General features: G+C 34.4%; 1 protein-coding gene across 1 annotated transcript in view; it reads left to right on the top strand.

Moving 5' to 3' along the window:
* LOC145245914 (collagen alpha-6(VI) chain-like) overlaps window positions 1–21,802 on the top strand; it is a 40,493-nt gene extending 18,691 nt beyond the window's left edge. Inside the window, exons 6-11 of the mRNA XM_080107656.1 lie at window positions 1,065–1,106; window positions 10,981–11,034; window positions 12,734–12,781; window positions 18,952–19,011; window positions 19,473–19,553; window positions 21,285–21,802. Of these exons, the coding sequence (XP_079963782.1) occupies window positions 1,065–1,106; window positions 10,981–11,034; window positions 12,734–12,781; window positions 18,952–19,011; window positions 19,473–19,553; window positions 21,285–21,295 (296 nt within the window). The 3' untranslated portion in view covers window positions 21,296–21,802. The remainder of the gene's footprint in view (window positions 1–1,064; window positions 1,107–10,980; window positions 11,035–12,733; window positions 12,782–18,951; window positions 19,012–19,472; window positions 19,554–21,284) is intronic.
* Window positions 21,803–25,000: the final 3,198 nt, after the last annotated feature.

The following is a 25,000-nucleotide window of genomic DNA, read 5'->3' as shown; positions in this document are numbered from 1 at the left end:
AATAAAGTATTTTGTGAATGCGTTGTTAAAAATCTGTTTGTGTATATGAAGTACTAGTTAACATCAAATTTGCGATGATGTCTGTTTTTCAGCTAGAGGAGCTCTACATAGAAAGAATGAAACTGCTGAATTTCTCTTAAGTAGATAACGTAATATTGCAAGATGTTACAAAATCCTCCCATTCTCCCTTGTAGGAAACTGGAGAACACTTAATGTAGACCAGAATCTTTGAGAACTTGACTTTTGAGTTATTTCTTATATTTATATTTGAGATATTTCTTATATTTATATTTTACTAGCCTGGGTGCCCGGCGTTGTTTGGAGATGTATGTTGAGCAAAAAAAAAAACAGTGGTAGTAGGCTAGCAGGCTAGAACCCGTATCGTGAAGAAAAAAGTGAAAAAACGTGACGTCTTTGCCGTTACGTCCATCGCCAAACCGAATGTGGCGAAGGCTTTAATTAAAGCTAGTCAATTGAAAAGAGGGGATGACTTTCGAAAATATCGGTGAAAAAAGCAACCCTCCTTGTAGAAAAGTGCCAAGTTGCGGGTGAAGAAATTAATGCCTTAGGCTAATTTTTGGATATTTGTCGTCCACAAGGTCGAGTTTCAAAACTATACTGATCTCGTGAAAATATGTCCCTTCTGTCGAAAGTTTTAGGCAGACATACATGTATACATTTAAACAGACAGGTGAGATTTATATTCTAGAAGATTACTATGTTCCAAATATGAACAGATAAATTATAGTTTGTTTTTTTTCTTTTTTTTTGTTTCTCAATTTTAAGTTATTCTTTTACATTAATTAAAAGTCAAATATGAACAGATAAAATTATAAAGGAATAAACGGCGAATCAAATGAGGCATAGGTTGTTTAAGCAGTTACATTTAATTTAGCTTAAATGTGTGTTTATTGGAAAAATGACAGATGTGCAGTTTCTTTTTGGCGATACTGTACGTACATATATTCTCACCCACAGACATATATGAATATATACACATTTTTAGTTTTATATAAACTCTGCGTATATTTTATTGAACATGTTTGTCCTTCTTTATCTTTCAGCAAAGACAGAGTGCTTTAAAGGATGTTGCCATTCAAAACTCTGTAAGGTAAGCACTCATCCATGTTAGCATGCTATAATTACAAAGTAGTAATTGTTTTACTGTGCAGAAAACGATTGAAGTAAATGAATATTACATTCGCTAATCCATTCAAAAAATATCTTTCAATGTTTATTTCGGGGTGGAGTCGTGCAGCATCTCTTTCGCTGTCATGATGTCATCCTCGAGACATTATCTCCCTTTTTTGTAGAGAAATCGTTTAGAACCTATTTTGCTGTCATGATACCCCGAAGAACTTTGGACAAAAATTAAGGAAAAGTCGGACGCTCTTTTAACTAGAGTATTGCCGCGGGCTAATTTAATGAATGCCCAAAAGATTGCTGACTGTCCAATGCAGAAGGTCTATGTTACTAAATATTTACAATATTCATTGTGTTCCTGTTGTATTTGTGATGCACTGATGTTCTAAAGTTGCATTTAAATAACAATGACGTCATCTTCCCAAGTATTACCTCCGCGTTTCGGGGGTCAGCGATGTATATGTACGTTCCTTATAATACTATATTCCAAGTTATTACCTCTCCGCTTTTTTTTTTTTTTTTGATAGAGTAGTGTTCTGTGATTATGATACCATCCTCCCAGTCATTATCTCCTCATTTTGGAAATTAGTGTAGTTTAGTCGTCATATACATTGGCAGAAAAATGTCGCTGGGGAAGGGGCATATTTTTGCTAATAGTCATGAAATATTATTGTTTCGGTTCTTTTCCCCTTGCAAATAAAAAAATAAAAAACAATTATTTAATATTTTATATGGTGTTCTCAACCCATTCAATCTATAAGTTTGGAGATGTCCGGGATATAACGTAGCCACGATGATGTAAACAAAAAATTAAATAAAAACAGTTGATGCTCGCTGCGAGTGTATATGTATATATTTTTTTACGTTTTCACTCTAAACAAGGCCCATTGCCACTGTGGTGTAGGGGGCTACTATCGGGGTCAGCAACTACAGGGGCACTATGTTGGGATTTGGGAAGCAAGATGTCGGTTTACGTTACACTTGAACTTCTGCATGTCAGTACAGTTGGGGAAGCAGGGACCTAGAATGGAATTCCAGAGTCTAGCGGTTCTGGGGAAGAAACTACTAGAGTAGAAAGATATTTTACGTCTAGGGATCTCTACTGTGTGACGGTGGGATTTAGCTGCCGGTTGGGTTTGTCGAGGGTGTCTACGTCGTGGGGGCACAAGTATCTACAGTTCGTCAGAGCATTCACCATTAAAATACTTGTAGAACAGGCAGAGGAATGCAACGTTTCGTCAATGGAACAGAGGCTGAAGCTAGAGTCCATTTCAGGGCCTATCGGGTTGGTGACTCTCTTTTGAACTTTGTCTAGGAGCGAGAGACTAGCAGCAGATGCACCAGCCCAAATGTGACAGCAATACTCCATACATGGGCGAATGGTTGCCTTATAGAGGTACAGGATACTTTCAGGTGTCAGTAGTTTTCTAGCACGGTAGAGAGAGCCTACCTTCCTCGCAGCGGCCCTGGCAATGTTTTCAATATAATTGTTCCAACACATGTTTCCTGTGAACGTTAGGCCAAGTAGTTTGAAAGACGTACTCTCAGACAGGGAGTCACTGGCCATTGCTATTGGTGGCAGAGAAGGTTTCTTGTAATTATTGAAGGAAACCAGTTTAGTCTTGGCAGCATTGAATGTGACCATCCATTTTTGTCCCCATTCCACTACAGATTGGAGGTCATCCTCTAGTGTTTTTGCCATTTCTTTAGTTATGTGTTCATTTGTTTTCCTGTCATGCCTGTTATAGAGTGTGGTGTCATCAGCATATATACCCATCTCAGAGGCAGTTTGGTCGGGGAGGTCATTAATAAATATTAGGAACAATAGAGGTCGAAGGATAGACCCCTGAGGCACTCCCGTATTTATATCACACTGTTTAGATGTATGACCGTCGAGGACAACCTGGATTTTTCTCTTATCTAAGAAGGATTTAATTATGTTGAATATTCTACCAGTGATACCGTATGATTTAATTTTCCTGATGAGACCCTCATGCCATACCCTGTCAAAAGCCTTAGATATATATAGAGCTACCGCTCTGCCCTCCCCCGCTTTGTCCAGTGAATGGTATATACGTTCAGAGATTACAGTGAGGATGTCTGCTGTGGAACGGGCTTGTCTAAATCCATATTGTTTGTCAGTCAGAAGTTTGGCATCTGTAAGGTGGCGGACTAGAGCATGGTTAATTATGGTCTCAAATATTTGAGCGAAACGTGGGAGGAGGCTAATGAGGCGATAATTTGCTGGGTCAGTTCTTTCGCCAGAAATCTTGAATACTGGTACCACAGAAGCAGTTTTCCAATAGCCCGGAAAGCATGATTCATTAAGGCATTTGTTGTAGAGTTTGAAGAGAACTGGAGATACTTTGGCTAAGCACTTTTTTAATAGCACAGCTGGGATGAGATCAGGTCCACATCCTTTTGAAGTGCCAAGATTTTTTATGATAGCATGTACCTGAGCAGGGATGATTATTAGAACGTCTAGCGTGGCGTCTGTCTGCAAAGGAAAGTCAGGCAGGGGGTGGTTGGAAGGGTCCAATGTGGAGTTTGAAGCAAACCGGCTGGCAAGCATACTAGCCTTGTCGGTTGCTGAGCAGACAACCTCGTGATTGTTGGTTAGTGGGGGAATTGTAGATTGCCCATTATTTACTACACTGTTGTAGATTTTCCAGAAGTCACGAGTTCCTAATATTTGTGCTTCGATGCGTTTTTTAGTGGTTTCAGTAAATTCTCTCTTAGCTATCGCTATTTCTTTCTTAACGTTACTTCTAGCTTCTATATACTTATGTCTGTTTGAACTGGACTTATGTCGGTTAAATCTGTGGTATGCATGCTGCCTTTGAGCAATTGCAGTCGCGCAAATAAAAGTAAACCATTGGGGAAAGTGGGGATTGCTATAAAATTTCCGCATGGGAACATGTGCTTCCATTGCTGTTTTGAACCATTCAGTGGTCTCGTTTGCGCAGTCCAGCAGGAAGAGAAAAAATATTTCCCCATGGGGTATCTCTGATAAGATCTCTGATGGCTTCCCAGTCAGCCTTTTTATAATATCTCGTTTTTTTAGCACTGGCTCTTCAGTTTTGGGTCTAGAGTTTAGGGCAATTTTGGCCATTATCACTGCATGATCAGCATTCCCGAGTGGGATGTCAACATTTGTTATACAATCCTCGGGAACTGTGGTCAGAAACAGATCTAGAAGTGATGCGTGTTGTTCTTGCTGGTCAGGGAAACTGGTTGGAAACGTAACCATTTGTGATAAGGAGTGAGATATAGCAAAGCTATGTGTTGTTGCGCTACCCGCTGCATCTGTGTGAGTAGAGAATCCAAGCCAGTTTTTGTGGTGAACATTAAAGTCACCAAATACATGTACTTGTGCGCTAGTGTCGAGGGAGAGTGCTGTGTCTATGCTGTCAGAGACTTTGTTTATTATGGTGCAGTCCTGGGTCGAGGGAGAGCGGTAGAGAAAATAAAAGTAGCTAATGTTATGTTGTATGTTTAGTCTAAAGCATATAAAAGCTTGATCGTCCGTTTCTAGGTTTGTTTCTTTAGTCAGGAGGAGGGTGTTACGAATGTAAACTCCAAGTCCGTGAATATGTCTGTCAGAGTCCTTACGGCAGAGTGGGATAGCCAGGCATGTTAAAGTAGTTAGAGAGGATAGAGGAGAGTAGGTTAGTTTCGCTTAGTGCTAAGATATCCGGGGTATTTGTTAGGAGAAATGCTTCAACATCAGATAAATTAGTTCTAAATTGTTAGTGAATGCAAGCCTCAAGGAAGGAGGCAAGTTAGATTTGTTTGTCCCAAGGCCTGGTTTAAGCTTATTTTTTATTGTACTGTCATCATATTTTTAAAGAGTCTCAGTTAGGTAAGGGGGGCTGAACAAGAGGTTATGCAGTGTATCAGACATGCAACACAAGTAGACCATTAGCTGACCTTTCTTCAACTAGGACTGTGGCCTCAGGAAAGCCCATCGGGGATGAGTGCAAGGTCCCTTTCCATGCGCGACATGGCACTACAAACATCCCGATCTTATACAACTGTTGATGGAGCAGCCGCTCTAAGCGCTACCAAAGAGTTAGGACTCCTGAAGCACGTTGCGCTATTCCTAATCACAACTTTCATGAAACGGCATTGCTTGAATCTAGTAGCAAGAAGAAGTCCAAGACGACTGGAAATACTGCCGGAATACGCAGAGAGCCTTCCTACATACAGCGTCTGGTATTCCGAAATAAGCACCCATTTAGTACTGATCAGGATAAAGGTCACATAGCTTCTTTGATCTAACGACAACCGATCGGTCAACACGATAATGACATAACGAACTAATAATTAACCATGCATGTTCCGTATGAATTTTTGAAATCTATTTATGTATACATTTCTCGCTTTATTTTTATTTATTCTTTTCTTTCTTTTCAGTAATCACTCAAGAAATCTATTAACAAGTAATCGTATGTACAAACAATCTTACTTAACTTGATATTTGCTACCATATACGCAGGCATATAAGTAGTTCGGTGTTTGTTTTTATTTTTACAAAGGAGTCACCAAACGTGAAGCCCCGGATGTCACTCGAGGATAAGGGTTAATGTGTGTACGATAGTCATTGAGATTATAGCGTAGTAATTGCTAATAGTGGAAATTTGGTATAATTAGGTTATTTAAGACGATGGTTTAATAAAAACTTGTTTACGTTGGACTTGAAGACGAAAATATTATAGCCAGCTGGAAAGCAGACCAGCGGAATAGAGTTCCATAGGCAAGTAGTTCTAAGAAAGAAGCTTTGTTTATGGAATCTACGTTTAAGTTTAGGCACCGATAGAAAGGGTGGGGTTGATAACGATTTGGGCGCGGAGGGAACCATAGATTGGAACTCAATCTTACACTAGTCGTGAAAATAACGACAGAGCAGAGACAAGCCGCAGCATCTCTTCTGAGAGATTACAGAGAAAAAAAAAGATTATCACCTACTAGATTACGAAGTCGGTTTTGAACTCTGTCAATACAAGATAGGGTGCTCCAAGCAGTTCCTGCCCAGATGTGGCAATAGTACTCCATCCGAGGACGTACTTGGCTCTCATACAGGTAGAAGATTGCATTGGCAGTGAGATATTCACTGGAGCTGTAGAATCATCCAACCATTTTTCAGATCAGGAGTGAAGGTCAGACCAAGAAGCTTGTCTAAACATGGAGCATCTTCAAGACGAGAGCCGTTCATTGCAATTGAGGTTAGACAAGGATCAGAGCGTTGATGATGGAAAGAGAGAAGCTTGGGTTTCGATACATTAAAATTAACCAGCCACCTTTTTCCTCGTTGCACCACGTGCTCAAGATCAGAGGCGAGAGAATCAGAGAGGTCTTGGTCGTTCCCGGCCGTTGAGATGTTGCCATAGATGGTAGTGTTGTCTGCATAAATGTCTATGAATGATCTAAGAATGTGATTTGGCATTTCATTGATGAGCATCAGAAAGAGAGTTGGGTCAAGCATAGAACCCTGAAGGATACCAGCATTAATACTGTGAGATTCAGACTACTGTCCATGAGTGCACGTGCATATATATGTATATATATATATATATATATATATATATATATATATATATACACATATATATATATATATATATATATAGTGTAGAGAAAGTTGTTAGATGAGAAAAATCATTGGCACCGTCAGTTTCAAACTATAAGGACCGTTTAAGGTATCCTTATCAAGCTCTCTTCGGCCAATATTCGATAGGAGACGAATATTGGCTTAAGAGAGCTTGATAAGTATACCTTAAACGGTCCATATTATCGGGTTTGAAACCGACGGTACCAATGATTTGTCTCATCTAACAACTTTCTGTACACAAAATCTAAATACGCTCTTACATTTTGGATTTTCCTTTTAATTGAGCACTCTGATGGATTTCTTTTTCCAAAAAAAACTAATCATATATATATATATATATATATATATATATATATATATATATACTAATGACTGATGTTCAACTGCATCTCCATCAATAATTTTTTAACAAATTATTCGAAAAAAGTATGAATGTGTGTGTGAGGATAACTCAACTTATATACTCAACGAAGTTTTCATCTATAGACTTGGAAACTTGATATATAAAGTATTTAGACATGTTGAAAACTTTTTAATCAGTTTTCATCCGGAAAAGACAGCGGCTAATTCGTCAAAATTGAAAAAATTGTACTTGGAGGGGTGTCATTGGATTTTTATTAGTTTGTCAGCTGTTTCACGACTGCGCATGCCTAAATCGTTTACATGACAGCGTTCTTGTGTTAAGAATAGTAGGTTTGAAAAGATTTTTTAAAGACCTAGGAAGCTGGCCTAATCGTTATCGTCTTTAGGTTTTGGTTTCGCTCTTGAGTCGAGTATTTTTTACTTATAAGAAGTGATCTGTTTAGAAAAAAACATAATACTCGCATGCGTATTACTCAGTTTCTTTCTGTTTTTTACTATATTGAAAACAATCTATTCAGAACAATAAGTTGGATACAATATAAAAGTCAGTAGTGAATTGGCTCTAATAAGAATAAATGCAAAAACTGCGTAAATTAAATATATTTATGCTTATTTTATGACCGAGGTACGCTGACGAGATGCTAGTCTATATATATATATGTATATATATATGTATATATATATATATGTGTGTGTGTGTGTGTTTGTGTGTGTGTGTGTGTAAGCAGGGTACGCCCGGCTTTGCCAGGGCGTAAAATACGCTTAAATATAATATTTTAGTTTGTCCAGATTTCGTATATATTATTATAGTATTGTGATTTCAATAGCAAAAAAAAAGGTATTTAGGTGGCATTAGCTAGAATTGAAACCGAAACTGTAGCATTCAAAGTTGATAACGTTACCACTGTACTAACGAAACATGCATATAAGCCGATGAATGAATGTACATGTTTAACGATTTTTTTCAATTTGGACCCATTTTTTTACCCCTTTAAAACACGTTTAACCGGCTGAAGACCCATAAAAGAACGGCCCGTAAAAAATCCAATCATTTTAGACCTCTAACGCTACTCTACGACTTTTAGTTTCGGAGAAGACAGAGAGACAGACAAACAGATAGACCGATAGACAGACAGACAGACGTATAGCCGTTTATATTTTAGATATATATACTTTCGTTATTGGTCTTCACATTTACGGCCGCTGTATGAGGCCTTGCAATTTCATGATACAATATCACTCTTTTTACTGATGACCCCTGCGTTTGTACTTTATGCCTTTCTTGACCTGGTTCAGTAGATCACCGTATATATTTGACATGTGTGTGTGTGTGTGTGTGTGTGTGTGTGTGTGTGTGTGTGTGTGTGTGTGTGTGTGTGACTGTCTGTCTGGGCTTACTTGAGCTAATCGCCATTGTTAAATGCGTAATTTACCGGTAAATATTTTCGCAATTATTTATAAGAAAATGATTAATTACTGTTAAATTTTATAACAGACTAAATAAATGTAGTTAACTAGTACTGTTCCTATTTACAATGCCTCCCCACGGGACAGAGTTAGACACCAGGGTCCTTTTTAACATGGAGAAAAGTAACAAAAACTAAAAATTGTCTCAGTCGTGAAGGATTTCTCCTCCACTGAGAAGTGCAGCATCTGAAGAGCAGATACTTATGACATTCGTAATCAAACTGATTAATAAAGGTTAATCATTAATATTCAAAATTATATTATCTCTTTTGTTTCATATTCATTCAGTCAAAGATCGTAAAAATCATGGTGTTAACACTTGATTTCTCCCTCACCCCCTCTCTCTCTCTCTCTCTCTCTCTCTCTCTCTCTCTCTTAGTCTTACTGGATTTCAGAAGAAGAATCCATTTAGTAGGCTTCAATCTCTCTCTCTCTCTCTCTCTCTCTCTCTCTCTCTCTCTCTCTCTCTCTCTCTCTCTCTCTTTATAACTGTCGGTGGGCGTCTATGCTTGCCCCGTCGTAAGATACGCTTAAATATATTTTAATTCATGCCGCGTTCGTATTTATTATTAGTGATTTAATTCTCTTCCCTGCAACCTTTTTCCCACAGAAGAGACGTTGCGATCCTATCTCTGCGTTATCGTTATTTTCATGGCAAGTGTTCGTCTAAGCTCACATCTATGGTTCCCCCTGTCCTGACTTTCACGAAAAACACTCTAGTTGAAACCACTATCACTAATTTTCCCCACTCTTTATATGCACCTAACCCTAATCATAGATTCCAGAACAAAACTTCTTTCTTTGAACTGCACGCCTGTGGAACTCTGTTCCGTTAACTGACTACAATATGGTTTTCTACAAGTCCAACTTCAACAAATTCTTCATTAGCCATCCCCTTAAGGAATCCATTTTACCAAATTTCCACTACTAACGATTAGTAGGATAGGTTCCCTTGGCCACTGTAAAATCATTAACCCTTATCCTCGAGTGGCATTTGGGGCTTGATAAGTGGTGACTCGTTTGTAAAAAAAAATCGCCATAACGGAATAGCGAAAACGGTGTTCAGCCAAAATATGTTTCGTATACAAAATATTTCCTTTTACGTCCTCATTTTTTTTTTTTTTTTAATTTAAGCTCTTTTATTAAAACTAAGTTTTCAAATAGTTTATATGATTTGTTGGTTTCGGAAAACTTGTTCTTTAAATATATTTTTATATATTTAAAAGCGGGTTATAATCAGATAACGTACTTTCTAATTTTCTGCGGAGCGCTAGCGGAAGCTGTGACACGGCAAATCAGTTCCTTCGTTTTTATTATGTATTGTATACGTATTTTGGTTTGCTTTTTTTTTTGTTTGTTTTTTTTTGTTTGTTTTTTTTTTTGTTTGTTTTTTTTTGTAATGTTTAAAATTTTGTTATTTTGATTTAAATAATTTCATTTGTTTTTATTTCAATAATTTTATATGTATGCTTATATAAACATATATTTATTGTATAATTTGGAGAACTGGTTTTAATTAAAATAATTAATGAAATTGATTTTAATTAAAACATATAATAATCAAACTTCATAAGTAATTTCAGTCGTTACTTCCGATAGTTTCTCTTGCGTCGGACATACGTCAGTAGGATTATTGCTAAGGAGATGGCGTCATTAATTAGATTTATGCTTTTTAAAAAGTCGTAGAATTTCTCTTTAAAATCAACTGTATTAAATATTTTTATTATTAACAATTTTATTAAATATTTCTATTATTAAAAAAAGAAAACATTTTATGATATTTTCGAAATAATATCAAACGATCTCCCTTAGTAATTCTTTTTTGTAAACAAAATGTTTACATTTTTTATCTTATATCTCCTAAATAAATTAAATAATGTTAAATATTTTAATCTAAAACAATTTTACTAAATATTTTATGATTAAAAATGAAATTATATTCGTAAAAAGAAAAGACTTAAAATACTAATTCTTCCGAAAAAAAAAGTCGTAGAAACTGTTTGAATGCTTTTGTTTTGCATTGTTTTATTTTCTTTTTATTTATTTTTTATTTTTATTTTTAACCTAAACCGGAAGTAACGAAAAGTATTTTATATCCAGAACCTATTTTGGTCTAACACCGTTTTTTGCTGACTTCCAGTCGGGGCTTATTCTACTGCCTGTTTATTATTACCAAACTAAACAGAAGGTATTTTTCTGCTCAACAACAACACCATTGTTTTCTCTTTCTATCCAATCGCCCCAAATTCATTCATTTAAATCATTAAAAACTGGTGTATTGTTGTCAATGGGTTGAATTATCACAATTTTATTTTACTGTTAAAAATACCATCATGTAACTTTTTTTTTATCTAAAACAGGAGAATTTTCTAAAACTATCTCTTTTATATCCTTAGATGTAAGAAGACTCCGCTACAGGCCATGCAAGAAGGATAAAGATTGCCGACGTGGTAAGTAAAAGTAACTTGCAACAGTTATATTAAACCATCGGGAAGACACATACACTCTGTCAACCGACAATCATCAGATCATTAAGTACTAGTTGCCTTTGTCCACTTTCTATCGGTTCACATTTTACGAATGTTTATTGGTCCCCCACAAAAGGAGGGCGGACCTAAAATTCACCCTCGTCCGTTCGTCTGTCCGCACCTTTCTCAATAACTACGCCTTGGAATTTTTGGAAATTTTGCACAAACATTAAACATTATGCGAGTAAAAAAGTAACAGACCGGATTTCCCGGGAAAACTCCGGTTGCCCTCACCCCTAGTGATGCCTTTCGTGATAAAATGACTAACATTGTGCTTATTAAAAAAAAAAAGATGCCTTGGATTTTTATAAAACTTTCTAAAATGTTGTAACTAACTGATTTCTATATAATTTTGTTTATCTATACTTCGTGATAACTCTTGGGTGTGCCCCAGGGGCTTTTTTAGGGCTAATAAAAACACTCTATTTTTGGGAATATTTTACCATATTTGTCCAAATTTTCTGTCTATCTCTATTTAGTAGTTTTTCATGGTGCTGAACCCAAATTTAAATATTTTAAGGCCTTGGGGACTTTTGGGGTTAAATGTGTGTGTGGGGGGGGCAAATGATGGACTTAGTCATTTCTTTTTTTTTTTTTTTTTTTTGCATTGTGCAGAACTCAAATTTACATATGATAAGGCCTAAAACTGCACCGTTTGTTCATTTTAACCTGGATTTGATGTCCTCTGGAGACTTTGGGGGCTAAACGGAGGGGGGGGCATTTTTTAAGCTTCGTTCTCTGTGCACTCACAGGGCACCATGCATGCTTCACTTGTTTAATCTGAAGAAGCTTTTGTATCGAACGTTAGGCTCAAACTAAATAGTTGATCGCCCTTTGAGCTAATATACAAAGTTTACTTTATGTTCTGGCCCCCCCCCAAAAAAAAATTCAATAATATTGTGGGATCTGCGTTTGCACAGGACGTCCATACAATGGAAATATCTCACAAAAATTCACAAGGGTTTTGGCGATATACAACCATAATCAGATATATTTTGAAATTACATTGATCGGAATACTTAGAAAAGTATGCTTCTGTTTGATAAAAGATGGTGTAATAATATCGCGAGGTCTGCGTTCGTGCCGGACATCTGTAGAATGGAAATATTTCTAAGCACTGCAGAAATCATAACGTTCGTCCATCGCCTGCGAAGATGACCATGATGATGCAATTTTTCCGGAGATAATTTGTCAGTTCGATTCGAGCTCTCAAGATTCTCCTGCATGTAAGACATGTATTCTGTAGCTAACGTGCTGATTTATCTATTATTTGTTTATTTATAGTACGTATCCTCTCACGTTTTTTAATGCATGCAGATTCAGCAATTGTAGCCTCTTTATGACTTGGGCTACGTTTTCCCACGGGTTCGTATACAAATTAAACTGCTTGAAAGAGACCTTCAGGCTGTCCTTCGACCGTTTCCGTAGTTTTTATGAGTTTTCTTTTTTTTACGTTTTTTTTTGGGGGGGGGGTCATTTTTGACAGCTTACCTTGCATGAATATATTATATACGAAGGATAATTTCCATGGATCCCGCTAATATTTTCATGTAATACAAGATTACATAGTTAGGTAGCAAATCCAAATTTATTCTTGTGCCGATTTTATGTCTATTTGTAGGTCAACTCTGCTGTCGTGGAATGTGCAGGAGACCAATAAAATTGGAAGGTGAGGTAAGTGCCACGATTTTTTTACATCGCTTATCAAGGTCCAAAAACAACTCAAAGATAATGGTTCATAAGATTATCAACTGATGATTAATTACACTAATAGGACTGGAAACGAACTGAGAAATTCATTATTTAAGTAGACGGATCTACAAGACGGTTTTCTAAATAGCAAATTACATGCATTGTTTATCCTCTCTAACATCTATATTATCTATATTATATTTCTTTTAGCCTGTCTGTCTATCTGTTTGTCTGTCCGTTCCACTTGCTCTTGGAAACTACTATGCTGATCTGGCTGAGTTTTTGTACAGATCTTTATTATGATAAGGTGCTGTGAACTAAGCATCATGATATCCGTTTGATGTACGGTTAGGTTTTAAAGGGGCTAATAGATATTTGTCGTAACAATACCACATTTACTCTAGAAGTTTTATCGAAAACTACTGGACCGATCTCGCTGAAATAGTATTAAATGTAAAATTGAACACAAATAAAACCATATTCAACCATTAGCTCGGCACAAAGCAGTCATTCTTAGTCAACGGGCTATAACTTTTCCCCAGTTTAAACGGACTAAAATGTCTAGTTGTCTTAAAAGCATCATGGACGCACTCGAGTGTTAGAGATCCGCATGGTCAGAAATTTCAATTTAGAATCCTCCTATTATTTGAAGAATTGTTCTAGACTAATCGTCCATACTAGTTTTTATTAGTGAGTCACCTCTTATCAAGACCAAAAAGCCACTCGAAAATAAAAGTTAATAAGTTAATAATTACGGTGAACAACATCTTAATAGCATTGAAAACAATGGATGGAATTTATTATTCAAGTCGGCAGCTCGAAAAGAATTTGTCAACATTAGACTTGAAAACGTCTATGCTGAAGTCAGTTGGAAGACAACCGCGTGATATATTCAACGGGTGGAAAGGTCCTGCGAAGAAACTTTGTTCATGGAAGTTTTGATTTAGTTTTAAGTACATAAGAAAGGAAATTTTTGCTGTAGTTGTAGTTTGACGATTTTTTTTTGTTTGTTTTTTGTGAATATTTTATGGAGTGGCATGGACAAGAGATTGGGGCTCAGTCGACCATCTATATATATAAAAGGCAAAATGTGTGTGATAATTTTATGTATGTCTCGCAAAGGCTTTTTTCGCCGCAATTTTCGGGGGGTGGGTTACTATCGCTTAGAAGTATTTGTATACCTCCTAGATATCTAGGATTTGGGAACGCGTGTCGGGTGTAGATTTATTTACATCGACCATAAAAAATTGCGCTATTTCGCTGTGTCGCCTGTTTGTCCGACTTTTTAGTATAAATAAAGTGAAACTAAATTCAAACAGCGTGTTCTCGGCTTTCGCGCCGGAATGTCCAGAAAGCAATCAGCTTTTGATCAATGGGGTTGCAATTGCTTTCATATGGACACCCCTATTTTTTATGGGGACGACATGTTGCGACACTAAACCAAAACAAACTTGACTGCGGGATTGATATTTGACCTAATTCACTTTTTAGTTTATTCATAACCTTTCTTTATTTCGCTTTCGCCTCAAGTATTCGAGTTCGGACCTCTCCTCCCTCAAACTTTTTTTTGTTTTGTTTTTGAAACACTTGGGCACCGCTGGAACGTTCGTTTTTTTTTGTTTTTTTTTAGAAGTTTTAGCTTTTTTTTTATAATATTTGGTAAATTTTTAGATTATGTCCACCTCCACAATTTTCTTTTAAATGACGACGCTTATAGGTTTTTTACTATGCTGAATACGGACATCGCATTGAAATTTTGCAGAAATAAGTAGTTATCGAGATATAAAAAGTTGTATTATGCATTGTATTCTTTGGCGGCCGTCTGTATTACGCGCGTGCGCGCGCCATAAACAAATCTACGCGCGTAACAAAGATGGCCACCAAAGAATACAATGCATAAAAAAAATTTTATATCTCAATAACTACTTCTTTCGGCAAAATCTCAATGCGATTTCAGTATTCAGCATAGTCGAAAACCTATATAAGTCGTCATTTAAAAGAAAATTGTGGAGGTAGACCTAATCTAAAAAAATACCAAATATTTAAACAGGGTTATTACTTCGCTTTGTAATCATTTTACCTTCTCCGCAAACACACACACACACACGCCTCTAAAAACCGGGCAACGCCGGGTACCCCTCTAGTCTACTATAAAAGTTAATTAAATATCTGTGGCCTTTTAAAGGATAGCTTATCCTTTATATTTAAATCACTTTTATAGCAGATGCTCGACTGAACTCCAAAGCTGCATAGAATAACACTTTCCTGGTCTCTTCTAGCATTAAAGAGTGGTCTAAGAGATGTAGGGGAATTTATTCTTCGTAAAAAAAATTCCAAACAACTAGTATTTGAAGAGTTCGAGTGCAAAATGCGATGAACGCCATTTTCAAAATTACGAAACTACCAATACAAAATGTGTTGCATTTGAACACACAACTAAACTCGACAATTATGTTTTACATTATATGATAGTGGCATAATTTCTTTCTGCTTTCAATTAAAATAATCTATTTATCGAAAACTAAATTTAAAATATTCGTCCTTTTATTCTAAACGTTTCAGTGTAAAGAAATTAGATTTATAACACTTTCGCATGCATATATATATATATATATATATATATATATATATATAGAGAGAGAGAGAGAGAGAGAGAGAGATAGAGAGAGAGAGAGAGAGTGAGAGGGGGAGTCAAATATGACAGGGTTTTCTTTCTTCTTCTTTTTCGTTTCTGTTGCTAAGTTCTCTATTAGGTTGCAGAGTAATTATTTGTTCGGCTATTTTCCTTAGCGCTTTCGATCATTAATCATCGTCAGGAGCAATTTTGTCGTGTCGTTAAAGAGGTTTTTTATATGTAGTTAATTTTATTTTGGTTTTTAATTATTCGTTTAATTTCATTGAGTTATTTTGATTTAAGTTATGGAGGGATATATAATGTATGAAGTTTTTTTTGTTTTTGTTTTGTTTTTGTTTTTTTTGTTTGTTTTTTGTAACGAGAAAAATGTCAAAAACAACAATAATGCAATCATCAAGTTTTGTCCTGTCTGGTACAGGTGTTGACGGCTAAAGCTTTTCATCTATCTATCTCCCTCGAGGCATTCATTAATTCCATGCTTCTCATCCCTACATCCATGATGTTCTGATTTAGAACCCTATTCATGGTGTTTCCTGAATAAAGAGTTTGATGTATTGCCATAGCTTTATTTGCAGTTTCTTTCTGCCCGAGCAGTGCTCATACTGGGCGATTTTCCTGACCATTGTACCCAGAGGGATCGTCTGCTCAGCACACAGAAATATGAAACCAGAATTATTTCTGTTTACTTCCGTATTACATCAATCACCTGCTTTTCATGACCTCACCTTATCCTGATCGAGACGAGTACGGGGAGGGGGTAAATGGGTTCTGAACCATGCCCAAAGGTTTCCCAGAGACCAGGAGAGATAAGGGACGCATTACTTTTCCTTTGACAGTAGTACTGTCCCGCTTCCCGGCCATAATGTAATAGATTGCATAAGAATTTATGGTACCGTTCTGTGGTCACACACTTCAAAGATACACAAAAAAGAACTATTAGGTTACTAAGTTAGAAAAGATACACTTGAAGAAGGTCTGAGGTTACATCGGCCAAAATAGTATGAATATAACAGCAAATAAAGAGTACTCCAACTAATACAGTTGTCTTGTTGATTTGTGAATATTTTTTGCCAAAATGTCCAACAGGAACATTGCTGAAACATTATTGCTTTTGCTCTCGTTTACGACGACTTGTTGCATTTTTATTTATAAACACACCATGTGAGCATAGGCGAGGGAGGTTATTTGCTGTGTCTGTTGCCAGACAGGTTCTTGCTGCATACCATAAACATAATGATACAGCTGAGTGAGGCTAGCAAAAGGTCTTTTGTGTAAAAGAGGGTTTAAAGAGGAGAACAGAAAAAATGCACACTCCCATTTCAAAATTAGTTTTCTGTTTTATTCATTGTTTCATTATTTAAATTTTAAAAAAATGTTTTATTTTTGTTTTCGTTTATTGTTTTTGTTATTTTTGTTTTTGTTTTTTTTCAAATTTTTTAAATTGTGGATTTCTGTTAATTCTGTTTTATTTATTCATTTCAGTGTTGGACATTAATCTATGGACAGTTTCCAAGATGAAACACAAAGGCCAGAAATACGGACGGAAAGTAGCAGAGACGTTGAAGAAATATACAAATACAAGCGTACATGCTCTGTTAAAAACGGCGGGAAAATAATCATTTTCCACTATTGTTTACACTCGCATTTTTTTAGAACAAAACACCAACCGTTGAAATTTTTTCATAACATGGAGGATTTCTTTCCGAATTTATTTCAAGCGGTGAGAGCTGACCTGACTTGCAATTTGCTTTCTCGCTTTCCCTCAACACGTAAAATGGTTTCACATAAGGACTTAGAAATATCACGTGTTTCACTCGCTAAATTTAGTGTGATGGAATGGAAGTACATACAAATAGATACATCTTGGTCTTTATTATAGAGTGGAGGGTGACTGAAAAAGAACTTAATGAATGATATTGATCAAATTACCAAGTGCTTTGTAACATCATTAGCATCATTATCGTCATAAGCATCATTTGATGGAATTTGGACCAGACGAATTCGCACAATACTTTTTCCCCAGATCATCAGTGGCGAAGTTTCTTTTAAAAAAAAAAGGAAAAAAGTCAAGAATTTTATTATACCCACGTATGTATGTATGTATGTATGTATGTATGTATGTATGTATGTGTGTGTGTGTGTGTCTTTGGCGATGAATTCATTATATTTCATAACATTCACACTTACAAGGGGCTGCTGGTTATTTTTTTCTCGAAACACATGTGCCTAACAGTTCCCTCAATATTACAAATATCTCATATATATATATATATATATATATATATATATATATATATATATATACACATTATATATATATATATATATACATTATATATATATATATATATATATATATATATATATATATATATATATATATATATATATATATATATATATATATATATATATATATATATATATATATATATATATATATATATATATATATATATATATATGCCGAAAGCACACGAGGTCGTGCAGCATTTTTATACTCTGGTTAACTATCGCACAGGCTGGCACCATAATGTAAATGGGGATTTATGAGAGACAGGATAAAACATGTTGCAGCCATGTTCGCTTCAGTATCCCGAATCGGTCTACATAATCACAGCAAGGTGTATGCAAAAGTTTCCATTATCTTTGCTTTGGGGTTTGGGTTGGGGCTATATCAAATAGATGTCAGATTTGTGTATTCATTTATTTTTGGAGTGTTATCCTCATCTTCATAGTTGTAGTTGCTGGTGAAGACCAGATAAGAACGAAAACTTAGACCATAAAATCCAACCTTGATTGTGTCCGTGGCGCAGTAGATAGAAGCGTTGAATTTCTACAGTTCGAGGTGAACATAGTCTGAAAATAGCGGTTTCAATCCTACCCAAATCCGGCCAGAGGTTTAGTTGGCCAGAACGTGATGAGACAATAACAACTATGGAAGGCAGTAATTGCTGTGGATAGAGTTACGAGACTCAACATCCCTATCCCGTGGCGGTTAATCACCTGAAGAAGGTCAGAGGATGAATTGGTCGAAACGTGGTGAAACAAAAACTATGAAGATGAGGATAACAGTCCGCAAATAAATAAATACACAAATTACTCATCTCAAGAAATTCCAATAAAAAACTAAGTCGGTGAACCAATAATATATGTCAGTTTTCTTTTCCGGTAAATAGTTTTGGTGTTGAATATCGGAAAATTTTTTATAGTAAGTTCCCGATGCTGTGGGTGCCAGGATGAAGTATTATGACTGTTTGTGGGATGGGGGTAGCTCTTCCGATTGCCTGTATGATACGAGTTATCAAAACCAAAGTTACTGATCGAATTTATTATATAATAATATGAATTATTTGACATATCACTCAGTTTCTAAGATAGCCTTAAAAAACGTATACACAATAAACTGGCAACCCCTTCCCCGTGATATTTTACATATATTCAGGGTTTTTTTTATGGATTTTTTTTTTTCAGAATATTTCTTATGACTTATGTATTAATATCTATTTCAGTTGCTTGCATGGGAAACAGAATCTGTTATGAATTCCCAGCATACAAGAAGTGCGGAGATGGTAATTATATTCTGCTCTTTTTTATTTTAATTTATTTCATGAGAATTTGTGTGATTTTATTAAAATACTAGCTCGTCGGGTAGGCCAACTTTAGAAAACATGTACTTTGACAAGTAGCTGGAATGCAAATGATGTCAGCATAGGTAAGAGATGGGTTCGCTGATTTCAGAGTGGTGACAGAGATGCAAGTGACAAAGTGAGCTCCGGACGGCCATGAACAGCCACCATCGCATTGTTACAAAAGTGCATTGAGAATGACGATGACTATGGAGAAAAAAAATAAATTCTGTGGCACAAACGGTCGCCTGTTTTATGGTACTACTTTCGTCTTGTAGCTCTTCAACTTTTCATTTTAGTTAAATGAAATAGGATGCATTACTTTCGGAACGACCTAGGTATCTGTTGTATGTAACATTTTCTAACGGGATAAAGAAGTTGATTGTTCGTGTTTTGTTTTCCAGGATTAAAATGCTGCCGAAAATGTTACCATGGTGATGTCAGCCACATTTATGGTTATAATACTTATGTTGATCACCAAATAAGTAAGTCGCAGTTTTCTGTGGTGAATTTTTTAAAATTTCTTTCTAAATAAAAGTCAGCCCATAGGATGCGAAAACCTTCTTTGTTTGTTGTCGCGTATTATATTACATCAGTATTTCTTTCATAGTTGTATGAGCTCGAAAATTAGAACACGTGTAAATATAAATAGCGACATAACAGCTTTTTACTTCTAATTCATTCTCATGTAAATATTTAATTTTATTCTTTTTATCATAAATATATCAAAAATTAATTATACTGAAAATATTAATGACTAGCTGATTGGCATGAGATTTTATTTTTATTGAATGCAAAGGTTATTAAATATTTCGAAGTATTGTGAGGGCATTATACAGAAAATGGACACGCCACAAAAGACACTAACAAAAATATCCCCTGACGCACTTAATTGGGTATAATCACTGCAATGAAACCATGGTACATCTGTGAAATATGTCACATATAATAACATAAAATACGCATCAAGTGCGCTTGAAAGCCAAATCACAACGTAATATTAGGAAAATAAACAAATATTTTACTTATTGTTAAATTTATAACATAAATATATTTCGGAGCTAAACTCCATCTTCAGTATGTTGTTTTTTCGGGGTTTTTTTTGTTTTGTTTTTTTGCTTTTCTTCTTTTTTTCTCATGATGGAAACTTGGAGAAAGAAAAGTCTGTTTGTAAAGAGCCGCGCGTTATATCTCAGCGGTTGTATTTTGAAAATCAAGTGCGCTTTTCTTTTTCGAAGTTTACATCATGGCAAAAAAAAGAAGAAAAGAAAAAACAGTTGATGTGTATTTTATTTTATTCGAATTAAATCAACGTTTTTTTTATGGAATTCACACCCTTGACGTTATGTAGCATATAGTTTTTACATAATTAATCCTTATATATATATACATATATATATGTATATATATATATATGTATATATATGTGTATATATATGTGTATATATATGTGTATATATATGTATATATATATGTATACATATATATGTGTATATATGTATATATGTGTATATATATAAGAACAAATAGTTAATAAAACATGTTAAAAACACTTTGAAATGAGTTAAAAATTTATTTAATTTTAAAAACGAAAAACTAAATAAGTGGATAATCCTTAATCCGCGGAGTTTCAAAGAAATACTTTCCTTATCATCAGAGGGTAGGATTTAGCAAAATGCGGGATCGGAATTTGCTTGCAAAAGTATTTGATGAAACTACAAGTAAATCATAGATCTTACTTGATAACAAAAAGTGAAGCAGAGGGAATAGGGTGAATAAAAATGTGATTTCACGTGAATGGATAGTCTGGTGAAAGGTAAACTATCCAATGACGGTAAAATCCAAAAATGCAGAATCCAATTTTAGGATGTCCCAATAAAATGTATACACTCTTTAAATTACCTCAGGTTGCTACATAAATACGCTATGCCACATTCCCAAGAGATGTTTAGGAATAACCGTTGACCTTGCCCCCCTCCCCAATTCAATCACGCCATCTGAAGCCGGGTTTATTTCCGTTTGCTGCTGGGTTATCCAGAAATGTACTATGTAACCCTTACCAATATTCATACTAATTAACATAATCTCCACTTACTTTGGTGCTGTTCCACTGCATAAAATTGATTACAATTATGTTTAACTATATTGATAACGCTGTATATATCGCCTAGTATGCTAATGTATATTTTAATGTTTTCTTTTTTCTCTGATTTCAGTTAAATATTAAACAGAGACGAGAACAGACTGGTGAATGAACAAGACGAAATGAGATGATATTAACAAAATCTTCATTCAAAAGTGTATTTCGGGAATCAGTCATTTCGAGTTTAAAACAAAAAATCTTGCTTTAGGAAGCAAAATAACACCAGGACTATATTGGAAGATTGTTAACACCGGCCAAAGAACTGACGACATTATTTTTTACCTAATTTGGCTTGAAAGCATTAACGAAGTATAAAAGGCATATTCGATAATTATTTCACCAAAGAATCGTAATAAAGAAAATACCGTTTGGCAGTTTTACTAACTCTTGTGCCATTCTTATTAGTGGCCTCGTTTTCATATTTTAATGTCAACAGATTTTGAGGCGGCAAATTGAGTTCAAGAAATATAATTGTTTATGTTTTTTCATTGAATTGCTTGAAATGGAACTTATACTGTTTTATATTAAAAAGATCGAGCAGTATTGAGCAATTTCTGAGATTTTGAAACAATTATATATATATATATATATATATATATATATATATATATATATATATAATTATTTTTTATTAAGATAGTCCTGATTTTGAATCCTAATAAATACGAATAATGATATTACATGGTGTTTTGTTTTGTTTTTTTTTTGTTATATTTTCTCTATTATATCAGATATCCTTGCAGGGTTGATGCTAAGGCTTTATATAACGTGTGTAAAGTTACCTTTACACACGTAGACCCAACACCTTGTATGCTGTCTACTTCGCAAGGAACATAAGACACATAATAACTCGACTCCTCTTTTGTAACAACGACATTTATTTCCGGGCACTTTCCCAAATAAATTTCATATAAAATCGACGTATTCAAGATGGCACCGGATTTTACTCATTACGAAACATCGATAGAAACAAAACATATAGCTGATACAAATATATGAATCAGTGGAAGAATAAATTTTACACTGGCTGGTAACAGCTATTTGCTGTTTTTTGTTGTTTTTTTTTTGTTTAGTTTTTTTTTTTTTTTTTTTTGGTATAATTTTCTATTTTTGAATTGCTAAACCTACAACATCGAAGTACACATAACTAAATCATAAGGGACTAAAAGTCAAATATTGCATTTCGGTCACTCTCTTTACGATCCAACAGCCTCGTCAGACCTTCCAAAAATGGTTGTAAGTTAACAATAGTAATGAGCACTCTGTTTAGGTTTTTACTAATTACCAGTTTTACCAAGTATATGTATATATATATATATATATATATATATATATATATCTGTGTGTGTGTATGTATATATATGTATATGCATATATATATGTATGAATATGTATATATGTATGTATATATATACATATATATATATGTATATATATACATATATACATATATATACCTACATATACCTCTCTCTCTCTCGCCCATTACCGGATGTGTAAAAAAATACAAAAAGAAAAACCGATTAAACAAAAGGAGACTTTTTTCTCATGTTTTTAAGTTTTAATAAATTTAAAATCTTTTTTTTTTACTGAAGATGTTCGTTGATCCGAAGAGAAACCGGTCAAAAATCAGACTTTTGATATTGTTGTCTTGTGTTTGATTTCTTTCCTTTCGCTGTTTTCACATCCACACACACACACATCCCCATATATATATATATATATATATATATATATATATATATATATATATATATATATATATATATATATATAAAGAGAGAGAGAGAGACATAGATAGATAGATAGATAGATAGATAGATAGATGGGTGTTGTCATCGATTAAAAAATTACATACAAGTGGGTAAAAAAAACTTGAATGTGTAATTTACTTGTTTCCTTGTAAATGGTACGGGCAATTTTAGAAGCAAGGTAAATCTAATTTATTTACTTTTTTTTCGTTGGAATATTCAATCAGATAAATTTTTGAAAAGAGGTTTTGACTATAAAGATTCAGTCACCGCACGCACGTCTGAACTATATTCTAACGCGTATCTGAGGAAATATCATACAATATGGAAACTCCATCTGACTATACTGACGCAAGTAAGAACACAATACAATGCTACAAGTATAAAAATGCATATATATTAATGCATTAATAAGATGTAAATCTGTATAGGTTCATCCACCATTGTTTTAATTAGCTTCAGTTTATTCTGATTTGTTACACTTCTGCATTGTACTGCTTTCTATTAATTGCTTTTGTATATAGTAGCAGATGTACCTGGCGTTGCCCGGTATTAAACATAACGTTAAATTCCTTTAAAACAACGTTATGGACGAATTAATCTCTAGGGTATTCGTCCATAACGTTGTTTTATTTTAATCGTTTTCCCACTTTTTTTTTCTCCCCGCAAATTAAATAAAACGCCATTTTAATCGCTTTCATTCTTTATTTTAAAAATTCCCTCGATACAGCTTTGAAAAGCGAGGGTTGAAACCGGTCAGCTGACTCCCCATTCCTTTTTCTTACCTCTCCTGTTCCCCCTTCATTCCCACTTTTTTGGAGAGAAGATATATATATATTTATATATATATACAAATTTACTTTTAATCATGCATCATAAAAGTCTTCCCTTTCTAATTGCAATATATATATATATATATATATATATATATATATATATATATATATACAAATTTACTTTTAATCATGCATCATCAAAGTCTTCCCTTCCTAATTGCAATATATATATATATATATATATATATATATATATATATATATATATATATATATATATATATATGATGTTATCGTCGTTGTAAATCTTGTCATGAGCTGATGTCATCGTTGTTGACACGAATACATTCATTTTTTCTTTTGTAAACATTTTTCTGTCTGAATGTTGAACATGTCTGCCATGGTGCCCGGAAAACTCGTCCCGGGAAAACTCGTCTCGGGAAAACTCGTCTCGGGAAAACTCGTCTCCGGAAAACTCGTCTCGGGAAAACTCGTCCCCTTTCGCTAGGTAGGAAAACTGGTCCCTTATTGAATAAATATCGATTGATACATTTTATGATCGTTCTTGAAGGAGAAATTGTTTTTTTTAAATAGACTATAGCCCCCCCCCCATAATATTAAAAAAAATTTTTTTTACTTGTTTGATGTTTTTTTTTTTTTTTTTTTTTTTTAAATAAAATCGATTTTCTAAGTGTCCGTTTTCTACCTAACTGGCTAAGTTCTTAGTGGTTTCACTTATTTTAAAGCGTTTATTATGTTCATAAACGAGACCGCATATTTTTTTATATTAATATAAAAAGAATTTACTTATTTACTGTTGTTATAAAAGGGTAAAATCGATTTGGGTTTGTATTACTGTACACATAGATTCGAAAAAATTGTCAAAAAACAAATATATAACAAATAAATGTTTTCAAAGGCAAGATAAGTTACTTTCCTACCAAACTGGATATATTTTTCGTGTTTTTATTCAATGTAACATGTTTATTCAGCTCGAAAAACATACAGTGTTTACCGATGTATTGGACAATTCAAAATAGCGGCCGACTCTCTCTTAAACACAGTAAGTTCGGGAATAGGTGTTATAAATAATAAACTAGACAAAATACTATTAAAAAAACACCGAATATATGTCAACCTATGTCACGGTAATATATATTGAGCGAATTTCTAACAGTATTTTGTCTAGTTTATTATTTTTCGAATCTATGTGTACAGTAATACAAACCAAAATTTTAATATTTTTTGAAATATAATTTAGA

This window comes from Euprymna scolopes, chromosome 23, assembly GCF_053919585.1.
Source record: "Euprymna scolopes isolate OS-2025 chromosome 23, ASM5391958v1, whole genome shotgun sequence".
Taxonomy (NCBI): domain Eukaryota; kingdom Metazoa; phylum Mollusca; class Cephalopoda; order Sepiida; family Sepiolidae; genus Euprymna; species Euprymna scolopes.
The sequence above is the reverse complement of the archived record's forward strand: the minus strand, read 5'-3'. Positions and strand labels throughout refer to the sequence as shown.